General features: G+C 45.0%; 1 protein-coding gene across 1 annotated transcript in view; it reads right to left on the bottom strand.

The window, feature by feature from the left end:
- The window catches only part of LMNTD1 (lamin tail domain containing 1), a 152,256-nt gene that overhangs the window by 39,679 nt on the left and 94,652 nt on the right, over positions 1-17,925 (bottom strand). Inside the window, exons 7-11 of the mRNA XM_088652314.1 lie at positions 17,166-17,352; positions 16,736-16,855; positions 14,191-14,396; positions 12,071-12,243; positions 9,544-9,632 (exon numbers count right to left, since the gene is read on the bottom strand). Coding sequence (XP_088508440.1) covers positions 9,544-9,632; positions 12,071-12,243; positions 14,191-14,396; positions 16,736-16,855; positions 17,166-17,352 — 775 coding nt within the window. The remainder of the gene's footprint in view (positions 1-9,543; positions 9,633-12,070; positions 12,244-14,190; positions 14,397-16,735; positions 16,856-17,165; positions 17,353-17,925) is intronic.

Genomic DNA, 17,925 nt, shown 5'->3' on the forward strand with positions numbered 1-17,925 from the left:
GAAAAGAACACATGATGGTTTCCATTACACATACTTAGGCTGAGTTACAATCAAGCATGAAAAGTAATGAAAAATACATGAGTGGAAAGCTTCTGTGAGGCAGAGTCTATTGAGGGAGCAGAGGATCTTTGGATGGCTGAGGGTAGTGGGTCTGGGAAAGTGATTATCACAGGCAAGGATGTTCTTGGAGAAAAGTAGTGAGGTACCTGTGGTGTGGCAGGGAAATAACAAATACTATGCGCTGGATCTGGGAGCAGATAGGAATGTCCAGTGTAGGAATGTAAGATCATCAACCAGCGAGACCAAGGCAGTTTCAGTCCCAGGATGAGGCCTGAATCCCGACTGGAAGGGATTCCAGCACAATTCAAAGTACTGGTGCTGACCCTTAAAGCCTTAAACAGCCTCAGCCCTGTATACCTGAAGCAGCATTTCCACCCCAGGACACTGAGGTCCACCTCCGAGGGTCTTCTGCTGGTTCCCTCACTGAGAGAAGTGAAGCTACAGTGAAGCAGGCAGAGGGCCTTCTCAGTAGTCGTGCCCTCCCTGTGGAACATCCTCCCATCAGATGTCAAGGAGATAACGCAACCTTTAGAAGACATCTGAAGGCAGCCCTCTATAGGGAAGTTTTAAATGTTTGATGCCTTACTGTGTTTTAATTTGTTAGAAGCCACCCAGGGTGGCTAGGGTAACCCAGTCAGATGGTTGGCATAGAAATAAATTCTCCATCCTCATCATCATCATCTAGTGCAGCTTGAGTGAATCATAGAATCATAGAATCATAGAGTTGGAAGAGACCACAAGGGCCATCCAGTCCAACCCCCTGCCAAGCAGGAAACACCATCAAAGCATTCCTGACAGATGGCTGTCAAGCCTCTGCTTAAAGACCTCCAAAGAAGGAGACTCCACCACACTCCTTGGCAGCAAATTCCACTGCCCAACAGCTCTTACTGTCAGGAAGTTCTTCCTAATGTTTAGGTGGAATTTTCTTTCTTGTAGTTTGAATCCGTTGCTCCGTGTCCGCTTCTCTGGAGCAGCAGAAAACATCCTTTCTCCCTCCTCTATATGACATCCTTTTATATATTTGAACATGGTTATCATATCACCCCTTAACCTTCTCTTCTCCAGGCTAAACATACCCAGCTCCCTAAGCCGTTCCTCATAAGGCATCGTTTCCAGGCCTTTGACCATTTTGGTTGCCCTCTTCTGGACACGTTCCAGCTTATCAGTATCCTTCTTGAACTGTGGTGCCCAGAACTGGACACAGTACTCCAGGTGAGGTCTGACCAGAGCAGAATACAGTGGTACTATTACTTCCCTTGATCTAGATGCTATACTCCTATTGATGCAGCCCAGAATTGCATTGGCTTTTTTAGCTGCTGCATCACACTGCTGACTCATGTCAAGTTTGTGGTCTACCAAGACTCCTAGATCCTTTTCACATGTACTGCTCTCAAGCCAGGTGTCTCCCATCGTGTATTTGTGCCTTTCATTTTTTTTGCCCAAGTGTAGTACTTTACATTTCTCCTTGTTAAAATTCATCTTGTTTGCTTTGGCCCAGTTGTCTAATCTGTTAAGGTCATTCTGAAGTGTGATCCTGTCCTCTGGGGTGTTAGCCACCCCTCCCAATTTGGTGTCATCTGCAAACTTGCTCAGGATGCCCTCAAGCCCATCATCCAAGTCATTGATAAAGATGTTGAACAAGACTGGGCCCAAGACAGAACCCTGTGGCACCCCACTAGTCACTACTCTCCAGGATGAGGAGGAGCCATTGATGAGCACCCTTTGGGTTCGGTCAGTAAGCCAGTTACAAATCCACTGAATGGTAGCATTGTCTAGCCCACATTTTACCAGCTTCTTTACAAGAATATCATGGGGCACCTTGTCAAAGGCCTTGCTGAAATCAAGATAGGCTACATCCACAGCGTTCCCTTCATCTACCAGGCTTGTAATTCTGTCAAAAAATGAGATCAGATTAGTCTGACATGACTTATTTTTCAGGAACCCATGCTGACTTTTAGTGATCACAGAGTTTCTTTCTAGGTGCTCACAGACTGTTTGCTTAATGATCTGCTCTAGAATCTTTCCTGGTATTGATGTCAGGCTGACTGGGCGGTAATTGTTTGGGTCCTCTCTTTTCCCCCTTTTGAAAATAGGGACAACATTTGCCCTCCTCCAGTCTGCTGGAACTTCGCCTGTTCTCCAGGAATTTTCAAAGATTATTGCCAGTGGTTCTGAAATCACCTCTGCCAGTTCTTTTAATACTCTTGGATGTAGTTCATCTGGCCCTGGAGACTTGAATACATCTAAACTAGCCAGGTATTCTTGTACTACCTCCTTACTTATTCTGGGCTGTGTTTGCCCTGCTGAATCATCTGCTCCATATTCTTCAGGTCGGGCATTGTTTTCTTTCTTGGAGAAGACTGAGGCAAAGAAGGCATTGAGGAGTTCTGCCCTTTCTCTGTCCCCTGTTTGCATTTCACCATCTTCTCCTCTGAGTGACCCCACTGTTTCCTTGTTTTTCCTTTTGCTACGGACATACCCATAAAAGCCCTTTTTGTTGCTTTTAACCTCTCTAGCGAGCCTGAGTTCATTCTGTGCTTTAGCTTTTCTGACTTTGTCTCTACACGTGCTGGCTATATGTTTGAATTCCTCTCTGGAGATTTCCCCCCTTTTCCATTTTTTGTACATATCCCTTTTAAATCTTAACTCAGTCAGAAGTTCTTTAGATAGCCAGCCTGGCTTCTTTAGGCACCTTCCATGTTTCCGTCTCATTGGTATTGCCTGAAGTTGTGCTTTTAATATCTCCCTTTTAACAAACTCCCAACCATCATGAACTCCCTTCCCTTTTAGTATTACTGTCCATGGGATTTCACCCAGCGTTTCCCTAAGTTTTCTGAAGTCGGCTTTCTTAAAGTCTAGAATTTGGACCTTAGTATGCTTGGTTGCTCCTTTCCGCTGGATAATAAACTCCAGAAGAGCATGGTCACTCCCACCTAATGATCCTGCCACTTCTACCCCACTAACCAAGTCATCACTATTGGTTAGGACCAGATCTAAAATGGCTGATCCTCTTGTTGCTTCTCCCACTTTCTGGACAATGAAATTGTCTGCAAGGCCAGTGAGGAATCTGTTCGACCTTATGCTCTTGGCTGAGTTTGACATCCAACAAATATCAGGATAGTTGAAATCCCCCATTACTACTATCTCACTTCCTTTGGAATGCTTGGCCATCTGTTCCAGGAAGGCATCATCTGTGTCCTCAGTTTGGCTTGGGGATCTATAGTAAACTCCCACAATGAGATCACTGTTGTTTTTCTCTCCCTTAATTTTGACCCAGATACTCTCAATTTGGCTTTGAAGTTTTAAATCCTGGATCTCTTCACAGGTATACATATCCCTAACATATAAAGCTACTCCTCCTCCTTTCCTGTTTGGTCTATTTCTCTTAAATAGGTTGTATCCCTCTATTACTACATTCCAGTCATGAGACTCATCCCACCAGGTTTCAGTGATGCCTATTATGTCATATTTAGTTTGCTGTACCAAGAGCTCAAGTTCATCTTGTTTATTTCTCATGCTCTGTGCATTAGTATACAGACATTGAAGACCGTTGATCATTCCCCCATGTCTCTTATTTAAGGATATTTTCGTCCCACCACTAGGTCTGCATGCTGCTTGCTCCATTTGGTCCTTGACATTTGGATGATCATCTTCAGCATTTGATAGACTCCTACCTTCAGGACCACTGTCTCCCTCCCCCACATAAGTCAGTTTAAAGCCCTCCTGATGAGGTTTTTGAGTTTTGTGGCCAAAACATTCCTCCCAACTTTTGTGAGGTGCAGTCCATCACTTGCCAGAAGTCCATCTTCAAGAAACTGCAGACCGTGATCTAGGAATCCAAACCGTTCCTGTTTGCACCATTTGCGAAGCCAGTTGTTCACTTCCCCTATTTTTCCCTCTCTCCCTGGGCCATGTCGTTCAACTGGGAGGACAGAAGAGATGACAATTTGTGCATCTAATTGCTTCAACTTCCTGCCCAGAGCCTCATAATCATTTTTGATCTTCTGTAAGCTATGGCTTGCAGTGTCATTGGTTCCCACATGCACCAAAAGGAAGGGGTATTTGTCGGTGGGTTTTATGATTCCTTGCAGCCGTTCTGTTACATCTTTGATCTTGGCCCCAGGTAGACAGCACACCTCTCGAGACATCTTGCCAGGCCCACAGATCACTGCTTCTGTACCCCTCAGTAGGGAATCCCCTATCACCACTACATGCCTCTTCATAGGCTTGGTTGGGATTCTTCCATGTGCTGTCCCTTCCAAGGTTACCTGCATATTCCCGGAGGACTGACTTTGCTGCTCGTCTTCATATTCCTCATCAACTGTGATGAGGGAGAGATCCTCAGGTGGAGTCTGTTCCTCGTCTTCCATGAGCACTTCAAAACGGTTGTGTAATTCTAAGCACTCAGAGCGATCCCTGGGCCTTCTACTTCTATGAGTCACGTTCCTCCATACATCTGGCTGCTGTGTTGGGGAACTGACCTCCACCTCAGGGAGATCCCCTGTCTCCTCCTTGGTGCAGACAGTGTGCTCTGCTGCATCCAAGAAAAGCTCCAGCTCTTTAATTCTCTGGAGCGTAGATACACGCCCCTGAAGCTGCTGCACCTTCTCTTCCAGAAGGGCAACCTTGTTTTCTAGTAGGGCAACCAACTTGCAATTGTTGCACGTGTAGCTACCCACATCCTTTGGCAAGAAAACAAACATTGCACAGGAATTGCAGGTGACAACGGTTGTTCCCTCCACCTCCATCTTGAAAACCTTGAAGTCAAGGGGGAAAGAGGAAGAGGCCTAGGTCCCCCCTAACAAACGTGTGAGACTTGCTGCCCTAGATCAAAAAGATGGGTCAAACTGCGCGCGCCGCTGCACTCCAAGCTCTGACTAGCTCCGCCCACAGCTAATCACCTGACCCTCCTGACTCACACTTCTAGGTGAAAGGTCACAGCCAGAAACAAACAAGGTCACAGCCAGAAACAAACACCCACACAAGCCTGGACAGTCACCCAAATCCAAGAGGCAGCAGCCCTAGAAAACCAGCACAAGCACACAAACAAGTAAGAAAACAAATAAGCACACAAACTTACTAACACACAGCCCCAAAAGACAAAGCCACAAAACCTACAGAGTGTCTCCCAAGCTCAGCTCACTTTCTGCTCCTTCCTCAGTCGCTGCACTCCAAGCTCTGACTAGCTCCGCCCACAGCTAATCACCTGACCCTCCTGACTCACACTTCTAGGTGAAAGGTCACAGCCAGAAACAAACAAGGTCACAGCCAGAAACAAACACCCACACAAGCCTGGACAGTCACCCAAATCCAAGAGGCAGCAGCCCTAGAAAACCAGCACAAGCACACAAACAAGTAAGAAAACAAATAAGCACACAAACTTACTAACACACAGCCCCAAAAGACAAAGCCACAAAACCTACAGAGTGTCTCCCAAGCTCAGCTCACTTTCTGTTATGAATCTGTTGCAGCATGTTAGGCTGAGTGGCCTTTTCTCTGGGTCAGCAACCTTTTTCAGCCGTGGGCCAGTCCACTGTCCCTCAGACCATGTGGTGGGCCAGACTATATTTTGAAAAAAGAAAGAACAAATTCCTATGCCCCACAAATAACCCAGAGATGCATTTTAAATAAAAGGACACATTCTACTTATGTAAAAACACGCTGATTCCTGGACTGTCTGTGGGCCAGATTTAGAAAGCAATTGGGCTGCATCCGGCCCATGGGCCTTAGGTTGCCTACCCCTGGTCTATAGGGCCAGCCTTACTAGGCCATAGTTGGCCTGCCAGTTGCTGAGGGCCATACCTCAAACACATTAAATACCTCACACATTAAAACTCTGAAGCACACACACACACTATGGTCCAGTTTGGACAATCATGTTGGCTTAATAGGCTGATATCCTGCATCATCCTAGACTATAGTAAGACAGGAAGTGGCCATAGTTTCCCATTTGGTTTGAACTGGGAAACTATTGTGTGTCGAGGCTTCCCAGAAATTACCTTAAATAATTCACAACTGACAACAGAATTATGGTTTGGTTTTTGGCAAATAATTTAGGGCCACAACTTTATTAAATACACAATTTTAATCCGAGTGTTGGCTTAGGCTTTTGGTTATTCACTCATCCTTCCTAAAGAAGGACTATCCCCATCTGTCCATCTAGGACAGGACTCAATCAGCTGTCCCCTTAGGACAGGACTCACCTCATCTGCCCCTCGTGGCAGGACTCACATCAGCTGTCACCATAGGACAGGACTCACCACTGTCCGCTTGGACAGTTCCTGCTCCGACTTCCGAATGGAAGTAAACATACCTGGGAGTGAGGAGGTGGCTGCGCCCAGTCATTCCCTCCTCACCTTCACCAAGAATGTTCCTCAAGGCTCTTGCTCTTAAAATTGGGCCCACCATTCCCGCCAATGGCGGGATGGTAAGGACAAGAGTGTAAGCCCTGAGATTCCTTTAACGGAATACTTCTATATGGAGCAAACGGAGGTGAGGGTAGGCATCTGTGTGCCACCCCCTCTACCAACCGATTAACCAACCAAAAGCCTAACCGCCAACCTAACAAGTTGTGGCAATTTGCTAGCGCAGTAGGCGAAAACCAAGAGGCAAAGCCAATCAGCCAATTGGAAAAATTCCTACTGACCCCTGAATACAGGCGGCCCCGAAGGCAATAGCAATGTCGTGCTAACCTGCAAGAAAGAAAGGGCGGGTGGGAGGGGTTCAAAAGCCAGGCAAAAATGTGACTAGAAAATGGTGGACGGAGCTTTAAGAGGGGCCCCAACAACCAATCAGATCCAAGGAATTTGCATACCACACCCCCATTACTCAGCATAAGCTGTGGCCTTACACAAACCAAACCCTAAGCTAAATTTCCTAACAGCCCTACCACAATTCGCTTTATATTATATGATATAAAGCGCTTTGTTACCAAGGTTCAGAACAAGGCAGGATCTTAAACCATATTTTAAAACTGATTTAAGTTACCAGCCTGTTTGGAACTGGCATCTATAGTTTCCCAGTTCATGTAAAACAGGAAACAATGGCTAATTGGAGACTTTCTGGCTTATTGTAGTGTGTCAAGAAAGAAGGTGGGAAGGACATCTTCCAAAAATATTTTATGTAATGTACATACATATAGATCAGTTATTCCGGATATTTCATGCATCTAAGCTAATATGTGTTAAGATTTAATGCCTAGTTAGCAGTTAGCCTTTTAACACTAATGGTCAAAATGATTTAGATTAGAACTTGGGAAAATAAGGGGCCAAGTATGGATGACCTTCGGAAAGAACTGTATGATTTGTCTATTCTTATCTGGCCCTATCATAAGTTTTTATGTTCTGATTGACGATTAAGGTTTTTTTATGTCAGTCAGTTTTTCTATTTTTGTTTTGTTATAATTATGATTTAGATATATTATAATATCAACACATATTATAATATTATTCTGTTTAAGTTATTGTTTCTGTTAGTTCTTTCTTTTTCTTATTTCTTAATTTCTTTTTCTTTATGTTAATGTTATATGTGTAAGTGTATGTTTGTAAGTGTATTGCTTAAATAATCATTAATAAAGTGTATTTTTAATATTAAAAAAAAAGATTTAATGCCTACCTTAAACACTAAGAATAATTGCACTCGTACTTCAACACAAAACTAAAAAATGAGGACTGTACTATGAAAAGCCAGTGGGATGTAGTGTGTTTTCTGGACATAGCATCCTTAGACTAGCCATGATCTCTCAGGTAAGTCTGCTGTGAAGATCAGATAACCCCACCCTTACTGCTCTAAGCACCATGTACCCCAACCAAATACCCACAGGAAACCAGAGATGCTAGCCACTCACTACCAGGCATGGAAAGCAGAGGGTACCAGCACAGGAACACGTCTGGACTATGGGGTCTATAGTGCTGAAGCAGGGCAACTGAACCTGAAATGCTAGGTGTGTGAATGTGCCCATTGGCAGCTACATCAAATATTTCTAAGGGATCCCATTGTTAAAGGCTAACACAGCGTTTGTGGGATAAGCTTTTGTAGGAATAGGCTCACTTCGTTAGATGCATCAGATGGTCTGGTACACAAGGCATGCCTTTCCACTTTGTGGAATTGCATAGAGACTTTGCAACTGGGGTTTGTTTAGAACAGTGTTTCTCAACCTATTTCTGACTTTCCCCTTCCAAACATGTTTTTGTCCTGTGACCCCCTGTCTACCGGTAGAAGGGTAGCTATTTAAATGTGGTGTTTTTTGTTTGTAAATAGAACCATTTAATTTATACCGGTATTTTTTATAATTGATACAAAAGACAATTACATTAAAAAGTTAAACCTTAAGTATTTATCGTTCAATGTGAACTTTGTGCTTTGATGACCAGAAACAAGCTTTTTTTTATATCCAGTTCTATTGCTGTGAGAGATAACCACACCATGCACCTTGCTGTGAGGGATAACAGCTCCCACACACGAGATGCGGACAGCTTGGTGCAGGCAGCGGAGGAGTGCGGAAGTGGGAAGGAGAAGGAATCAGAAGCGACGCTGACGCAGAGTGTGCGTGGTGCTCCATCCACTGCAAAGCACAGTCACTTCTCTGTTCACTCTACTTCTCTGTTTTCTATTTTCTTCATTTCTTTTCTGTTTTATTTTCTCAGTCTCTTCTGTTTCCTTCACATCTCACTTCCCTCTGTGGCCCCATGTCTCATGCTGGGCCCACCTCCTTTATACGATTTTCACCTGCAGACCCCTTGGAATATCCTGGGGGCCCCCAGGGGGTCATTTGGCCCCCCAGTTGAGAGATGCTGTGTTTGAGTTTATGTTGCAGGAAAACATCTGCTTGATGATTAAAAAGTGAGATTATGCTTCTCCACACACAGTTCTATTGAATCCTTCACTCAAAACTTGCTCACTTCTCTTCTCATTTGGACCCTGCAATGTCCTTTCTTGGTGTGCCTCCTTCCCTTCACTGGCTTTCCAGCTCCCTCTGCATCCAACACATCCTCGTCCCTGGCTTTAAAGCTCTCCGTGGCAGGTGCCATTTTCTTCTGTCTCAATAACCTTATCCGTCTCAAATCTCCTCCTTTAGCTCCACAGCCCTCCTCTCCCCAAAGATGTCTTGCTCCCTTGAACAGCTCCACCCATTCATTCTCTGATGCTCAGAACTCACTCCTAAAACACCTGCGCGCGGTCACATTTCTCTGTCTTCAAACTCAAATCAATAAAAAGCCTTAGGCTCATGACTTTTAGTCTTCCTCATGACAAATGAAATGAATCCAAAGTATGTAAGTGAAACAGCATTCGTTCACCGCTTGCTACCTGTGTCTTCCCCATTCCTCCTCTCTGCTGATTTGTGACTTGTTTTCCACTTCCCTCCCTCATCTACACCCCCTTTTAATTGCGTAAGCTCCTTGAGGCAGTGAACTGATTTTGTCTTTTTTTGTTGTCATACACTCTAGATCTGTAATAACAATAAAACATGTCATGGTTACTTACTCCTGCTGAATGAGTTGGTCTTATTCTGTTTTTCCTGTTACTATCTCCTGTTGGCTTTATGCTATAACTACTTCCTGGGCAGAGAAGGCCTGTGCAGAGAAAAGAAAAGCAAATTTATGTGCACTACTTTTAAAAGAAAAAGAAATGGGATGGGGGGGAGAGAGATACTGCCTTTTGACTAACAGATCTATATGATGATGATGATGATAATAATAATAATAATTTGTTATTCCAACCGAATATTAAAAACAGCATCAAAACTTCCCTAAACAGGGCCGACTTCAGTTGTTTTAATAAATAAATAAATAGTTATTTATTGCCTTGACATCTGCTGGGAGGGCGTTCCACAGGGCGGGTGCCACTACCGAGAAGGCCCTCTGTCTGGTTCCCTGTAACCTCACTTCTCGCAATGAGGGAACCGCCAGAAGGCCCTCAGTGCTGGATCTCAGTGTCCAGGCTGAATGGTGGGGGTGGAGACGGTGGACCGAGGCCATTTACGGCTTTAAAGGTCAGTACCAACACTTTGAATTGTGCTCGGAAACGTACTGGGAGCCAGATCTCTCAGAACCGGTGTTATGTGGTCCCGGCGGCCCCTCCCAGTTACTAGTCTAGCTGCCGCATTCTGGATTAATTGCAGTTTCCGGGTCACCTTTAAAGGTAGCCCCACATGGAGCACATTGCAGTAGTCCAAGCGGGATATAACTAGAGCATGCACCACTCTGGCGAGACAGTCCGTGGGCAGGTAGGGTCTCAGCCTGCGTACTAGATGGAGCTGGTAGACAGCCGCCCTGGACACAGAATTGACCTGTGCCTCCATGGACAGCTGTGAGTCCAAAATGACTCCCAGGCTGCGCACCTGGTCCTTCAGGGGCACAGTTACCCCATTCAGGACCAGGGAGTCCTCCACACCTGCCCGCCTCCTGTCCCCCACAAACAGTACTTCTGTCTTGTCAGGATTCAACCTCAATCTGTTAGCTGCCATCCATCCTCCAACCGCCTCCAGGCACCCACACAGGACCTTCACCGCCTTCACTGATTCTGATTTAAAAGAAAGGTACAGCTGGGTGTCATCTGCATGCTGATGAACACCCAGCCCAAACCCCGATGATCTCTCTCAACGGCTTCATAAAGATATTAAAAAGCATGGGGGAGAGGACGGAACCCTGAGTCCTTAGGGGAGTCCTTAGGGGTCTGAACACTCATCCCCCAACACCACTTTCTTAACACGGCCCAGGAAAAAGGAGTGGAACCACTGTATGACAGTGCCCCCTGTTCCCAGCCCCTCTAGACGGTCCAGAAGGATGTTATGGTCAATGGTGTCAAAGGCCGCTGAGAGATCCAGCAGAACTAGGAAACAGCTCTCACCTTTGTCCCTAGCCCGCCGGAGATCATCAACCAGTGCGACCAAGGCAGTTTCAGTCCCATGATGAGGCCTGAATCCCGACTGGAAGGGATCCAAATGGTCCGAATCCTCCAGGCGTGCTTGGAGTTGTTCAGCAACCACCCGCTCAAGCACCTTGCCCAAGAATGGTAGATTTGAGACTGGGCGATAGTTGGCCATATTGGCCGGGTCTAAAGATGTTTTTTTAAGAAGCGGTTTAATGACCGCCTCTTTCCGTGGGTCTGGGAAGGCTCCCTCATAGAGGGAAGCATTCACCACCCCTCGGAGCCCATCGCCCAGCCCTTCCCGGCTCAACAGGGCTCTAGCAGTCTCCCGCCCTGGCCCTGCTCCCACGGTGGAGTCTACCTCCTTCCGAATCTGAGTGACTTTATCTGCAAAAAACTTTTGCAGGCCCCGATGATGAAGGTGGTTCCGATAGATTGCTGCTGTTTTCTGTATTCTGCTCTGGTCAGACCTCACCTGGAGTACTGTGTCCAGTTCTGAGCACCACAGTTCAAGAAGGATACTGACAAGCTGGAACGTGTCCAGGGGAAGGCAACCAAAATGGTCAAAGGCCTGGAAACGATGCCTTATGAGGAATGGCTTAGGGAGCTGGGTATGTTTAGCCCGGAGAAGAGAAGATTAAGGGGTGATATGATAGCCATGTTCAAATATATAAAAGGATGTCATATAGAGGAGGGACAAAGGTTGTTTTCTGCTGCTCCAGAGAAGAGGACATGGAGCAATGGATTCAAGCTACAAGAAAGAAGGTTCCACCTAAATATTACGAAGAACTTCCTGAGAGTAAGAGCTGTTCGACAGTGGAATTTGCTGCCAAGGAGTGTGGTGGAGTCTCCTTCTTTGGAGGTCTTTAAGCAGAGGCTTGACAGGCATATGTCAAGAATGCTTTGATGGTGTTTCCTGCTTGGCAGTGGGTTGGACTGGATGGCCCTTGTGGTCTCTTCCAACTCTATGATTCTATGAACACAACGAATGTGTTAGCAATAAGTGTCGGCAGGGCTGATGCAAAAGAAGATTCTACTAGAAATCTTTTGTTCTCGTCACTTTCTCTAAGTTCCTTCTAACTGTCATTATTTAAAAACAAACCAACACCACCCTTCATTCTCTAAAAGTGCTTTAACTCACCAGTATCTGGATCATGCTTTACCAGCTCAGTTCTAATTTGGCTGCACCCGTGGCTCCCATCAATGCTCGCCGGTATGTATCTTCCCACAGTGTAATGGGGATGTGTGGGAGAGCTTGGGTATTGGCACCAAGAACTTTGAACAGGGTACAGGATGGGTGGGATCTTTTCTTCCCTGTAGGAATAGAAGCAAGAGGTTTCATACCGAGTCTTTTATATGGACTGATGCATGGGGCTGTTGTTTTTCTACACTGCAGTGCCCACTACAATGACAAGGTTCTCTCTGTACATTCCCATTATCATTTCTTTGGTTTAATATCTCCCCCTGAATTCCAGTTTAACCAAGATAATTTCTAAAATAAATTTCAGAGGTGGAGAATGTGCAGTTCATCATAGCTTGACTTTCCCTTGCATCTTTTACCTCTTCTATGTTTTCAGTGCACACGGGTGCATTGATAAGACACTGCTGGGAAAAAATATTGATGTGAGCCCCCCCCCCCATGCTATTTACCTAATTTAAATTTCTCCCCCTTTAACTATTTTGCCATAGAGGAAAACTCACAGGTAACCATACGATAGCTTGCATATTTTCTCCTGCAGGTCAGAGAGCAGCTTCACAGGAGCAGTTTAACTTGGAAAACATTTAAGGGAAGAGGGAATAAGTCACTCCTCCCTCACTGATGTGATCCAGATCCAATCTGGGTTCCTCACAGGTGCTATTACTTCCCTGCCCCTTAAAGTAAGATCCTAAATATAAATATTCTGATCTATTTAAATATTTTAAATAATATCAACATAATAAATGTTGGCATAGGCTCTCTTCACGCATTCTTCTGGACCTCATGTTCTTTGCTATGTTTGCTTCTTTTGTTGTCGGCTGGCATTTATTTCACCAGAGTCCCTTCTATAGCTTCTCTGGCTCGCCTCAGGGCGATCTGGACCATGGCATACAACCTTTCAGGGCTCAGTAATTTCATGTGTTGAGGATTCAGTGTCCTTCCAGCTTTGGAAGATGATGTTTTAGCAAACAGGCAGCTAAGAATTTACATGCAGAAATCTTTATCCAGCTAAACTGCTTTAAATTAAAAGACTATCATTCTACCCTGCCAGCAGAATTCCAAAGACTTTGCTCGTTAGACTTGTACTGAAATTGCAGGCTTTTGCATTCCAGTCTACTACAGTGCAAAAACAAAAAAGATGTGTTAGCCGGTAGGCTTTCCACCCCCTCCCCAATCTCCATGGACTCCTCCCATATTGATTTGTCTGTGCTAAGTACACACTTTCAATGGAAAACTTGCAAAAGTTCATGTGATGCATTTTTAACTCTGAAGCTCAAGAGATCTCCAGAAGGGAAAAAGGAAAGTACTTGGAATTTCTGTTGTTGTGCCTCATGCTGCCCTGGGCTTGTAAAGGAGGAAGGGTGTGGTATAATCTGCTACAGTGAGAAGTCCAAAAGCACCTTCTGTTGGAACCTTAGACTATGCGTGAGTGCCATGAGGGACGGCCACTGAAAGCCTCACAGAAGCCCCTCTGAGCTTCCCAAAGAATAGTGAGGAATCCTTAGAATAAACAAACCATTTTAATTATTAGCATAGGTGCCAACTCTATGGGACTGAGGACACCCAAGCCCCCCCCCCCATGTATGGGATTGGAGCTGAGCCCCCCCCCCAATCTTGAGGGGCTGGCTGTGGCAGGCCTGCTGGACCTGACCGTGGCTGTGGCGGGTCATGTCTTGTGAGCAGAGTGCTAGTGTCACACTCTTGCACAGAGCCGTAGCCATTTGATCTTGTGCCCCTGGCAGAATTGTCCAGATTGCGCCCCCAACCACGGACAAAGCTCTTCTTTCCGCCTCTCCCCCACCCATTCAATTCACCCTCTATTTAAAACCATTTCTTATGAGGCAATAATTCATATTTATATTTATGGACATATTTTAAAGCCGATTTTGCGCCCCTGGCGGAGGCACTCCTCACCACCCTCTAGCTATGGTCCTGCTCTTGCACCACTTTTTTGAGGCTGTGATCTTTGTGGCACCCAAAAACTAGCAGGTAAGAAAAAGTTGCATGGTATGATCGAATATAAACCATTACATAAATAATGACAATTGATTCAGGTGCAATACCGTAGAATAAATTCTGGTTCACTTGTCCCTGTAAGATTTTGACCAACATTTCCCTGCCACTTGTCAAACGTCCTGGGCTGCCATCGGTCTTTTTGCTGGCGCATGCCAATAATAGGCTGTATTAAATTTCTGCAGATTCTGCCACCCTCTTCTCCTTCCTTTGTTTGCTTTTGGTTCCAATTGATGGGGGTAAACCAAGCGACAGCCTAGAAGGAGAACAGTAAAAGCTTAAATTACTGCACGGCATGTTCAGGCAAACTGTTTCTAGGACTATCAGGCCTGCCCAATGTCACATCCCTTGAACTCCCCCAAAGGCATCAAGAAACAAGGCAGTCCTGCCCATTCCTATCCAAGGCTGGTCTTGTTATCGGTGGCAAGCAGGAATCAGCGCTGCCCAGCAATCACTGAAGATGGGATTGGCAACATCAGAGGAGTTAAAGGTGTATGTCCCCCCCCCTGCAAGCTGTAAACTGTTAATCCTAATTATTTATTTTATGTGCTTAGTAAAAGGATTGGAACAATGTTTAATTCTTAAGGGTTTCTATGCAAAATGGAGTGTCAGAGGTGGAGGAAGCATACTATATAAACATATTAGACACCAGATGAAACGTTTCTATTTAACCAAGCCTTTGGCTGATTAATATTCTATTCCCTTTTAAATGTGTTTGTGATTACTGGTTTGTTCTTGTTCTTGTTTTTATTATGTATTTTGTGTTCTTGTTTTGTATTTTTAGGTTGCGAACTGCCCTGTGATCTTCAGATGAATACAAATTTAATAAGTAATAATAATTACTATTCCAGGTCAAACTATTTGTCCTTAGTGCCCAGCAGCTCTCCAGAATCTCCAGCAGAGTTCTTCCTCAACATCTGTTACCTGATCCTTTAAAATGGACATGCCGCCAGAGGATGACCCTGGCACCATCTGAGTGCAAAACACATATTCTGCCCCTGAGCCAGGCTTCTGACCAGCTCTTGCCTGCATACCAGCTGATCACTAGCCCCTGAACCTCGGGAGGAATGAAACTGTCAACTTTGGTTTCTCATTTTTCCAACCTTAAATTCAGTTCTCTACATTCCTTCATTGTTTTTGCAATGAAAATTCTAAGTATTTTAGTGCATGGTTCTCCTATTACACACATTTCTATATGCCATTATGCCTTATATACGGTACACATTTTGGCAAGTGGTTTCTCTAAAATAATGTATGTTACTTCCATTAATAAATGCATTTTTGTACATTCTTTTTGAATAAAAAAAAACCCTACATCCCAAAATTTGAAGAAGTGCACATTTTGAAGAATAGCTCCGTTTCAATGAATGTATAGTTTTTTTGGGAAACAAACCAAATTTCTCTCTTCTCCTCTTCTCCCACCCGGCATTCTTTCCTTCTTTACCAGCTATTTGAAACTAAAGATCTGGGACTCATTCTTCCAGGTGAAATGAGAAATGCCCCCATATGAGACGTATCCTGAGGGCAGCGTGGTTCAGCTGCATGGTATGGAGCTCAGAGGGGGCCGCAAGGGGCATCGCAACAAGGACTTTGAATGAAAGGCAAGAGGAGGGAGCTTGGGAGCAGTAGCTGTGTGTGAAGATCTGTCTAGTCTTAATATAGAATATTATAGAATATAGGAGTATGTATAGTGGCACTGGGTTGTGTGTGTTTTTTTTAAAAAAACTGGAACTCACTGGAGTTCAGTTCCAGCACCTTAGAATGGGGCCATTGTTCATGGTGAGTTCTGGCACCTCTATTTTCTAGGAAAATAGCTCTGATGTGGCCTAATCATGGATGTTTGGCATTCTCCACTTGTTGTGCAGGGATAGGAAAAGTGGTACCTGCTGAAATTTTCTCTTCAACATAGCTATTAAGGTCCCTTCAAAAGCCCTGACCTGCTTTCCTTCTTATCACCTTTTTCTCAGAAGTGTCACAGAAGCGCCACTTTCTCTGTTCCTCCCCTTTCTTCTAATGCACTGATCGGAATTAAAAAGTGACAACTAGGTAATTCTATCTGGGGGCTATGGGGTGCTTAAGGGTACAGTGCAAAATTAATTATCGGCCTTTGTCAAGGCCTTTGACCAATAAGCCTTATCTCTAATTAAGATCTGGAACAATATGGTGGTCAAGTTTTAAGAAAGTCAAACCCAAGGAAATCTCAGTTTACTATACAGTGGTACCTCGGGTTACAAACGCTTCAGGTTACAAATGCTTCAGGTTACAGACTCCGCTAACCCAGAAATAGTACCTTGGGTTAAAAACTTTGCTTCAGGATGAGAACAGAAATCATGTGGCAGCAGCAGCGGGAGGCCCCATCAGGTTAAGAACAGTTTCAGGTTAAGAACGGACCTCCAGAACCAATTAAGTTCCTAACCAGAGGTATAAGAATCAGAAGGTAGCTATCAGAAGCAGGGGTGCCAACTTGCATAAAACATTTTGGGGCCCAGGTAAGCCGTGCCCCATATAATTGATCACAAGACAACTTTATTTTTTTTGGGGGGGGGTGGTTCCTTCAAATATAGCAGTTAGCTCCTACAGTATGATCAGAAGTACCTGCCCAGAAGGATTGCAAAGGATAGTGGTGAATTCTGGGCCTGGTTTAAACTTGTCCAGGTCCTTCCAGAGATAATCTGTTGGAGGGTTTGAAGGCCTTTTAGAATCCGCAGCCCAGACCTGCAACAACGAAACAGGAAGCAAGCAGTCAGACGCTGCACAATTTTGCCTTGGATTTTCCCACAACGTAACAGCAAATGCAGTCTAAACCTCTCCTGCAATACACCTTGTTACAGTGGTACAGGTTAAGTACTTAATTGGTTCTGGAAGTCCGTACTTAACCTGAAGCGTACTTAACCTGAAGCAAACTTTCACATTGAAAGTAATGGAAAGTGGATTAATCTGTTCCAGACGGGTCTGCGGAGTACTTAACTTGAAAGTACTCAACCTGAAGCGTACTTAACACGAGGTATAACTGTACTTTGCTCACCATTACTGAAGAATTAGCCTTCATTCTGATCTTTGGGGGGAATTTGAAGATCGCTATTGGATGGCCACCAAAGTTCTGCTGGAGTGTATAATCTCCAATGCTCTCTTCTTTATTAGGAGAACTGTTCAGTATCTTCACATAACAGCCACGCGAATGAACTTCAACAATTTTAAGGTTCCCAACCGCACTAAAAATAAGAAGATAAATGAGTTCAGTGTTTCTCAGGCTCCTGGGAACAACTGTCTCTATACTTATACTGGGGTTACTAGTACAGAAAAGGTGGGGTTACCATCTATGCCTAGTCCCCCTTAGGGGGGGAGCATTCAAACATGGAATCTCCCCCAGTGGGTAGCACCATCAGACAGCAGAATAAGGCACTTGAAGGGGCTCCGATTCAGTAGGGGGTCCACCCGGAGCTGGCATTGCTGCCTCACTTAGAGTCACTCTTCCCACCCAGCCAAGTCTAGTGCACAGTCACTGTATACCCCAGAAGTCTGCTTACCCCAAGAAAGGCTGGGCATTGGGGGCTGGCATGGGCTGTTTTAAATCTCCTGGGAGCGGACCTGAGGGAAGCCTGATTGTTCCCTCAAGCCCGCCCTGGACAGCCCTCCCTCCCTCCACGCCAGCCTGAGTAGGATTTCAAGCTGGGAGTGCGAGGTGAAGCTTGCGTTCTGGCAGGGATCAGGGCTTGAGGGCATCCTGATCAAGTTTGCACATGACACCAAATTGGGAGGGGGGGGGCTAATACCCCAGAGGACAG

Source organism: Zootoca vivipara, chromosome 9, assembly GCF_965207765.1.
Source record: "Zootoca vivipara chromosome 9, rZooViv2.hap1.1, whole genome shotgun sequence".
NCBI classification, from domain to species: domain Eukaryota; kingdom Metazoa; phylum Chordata; class Lepidosauria; order Squamata; family Lacertidae; genus Zootoca; species Zootoca vivipara.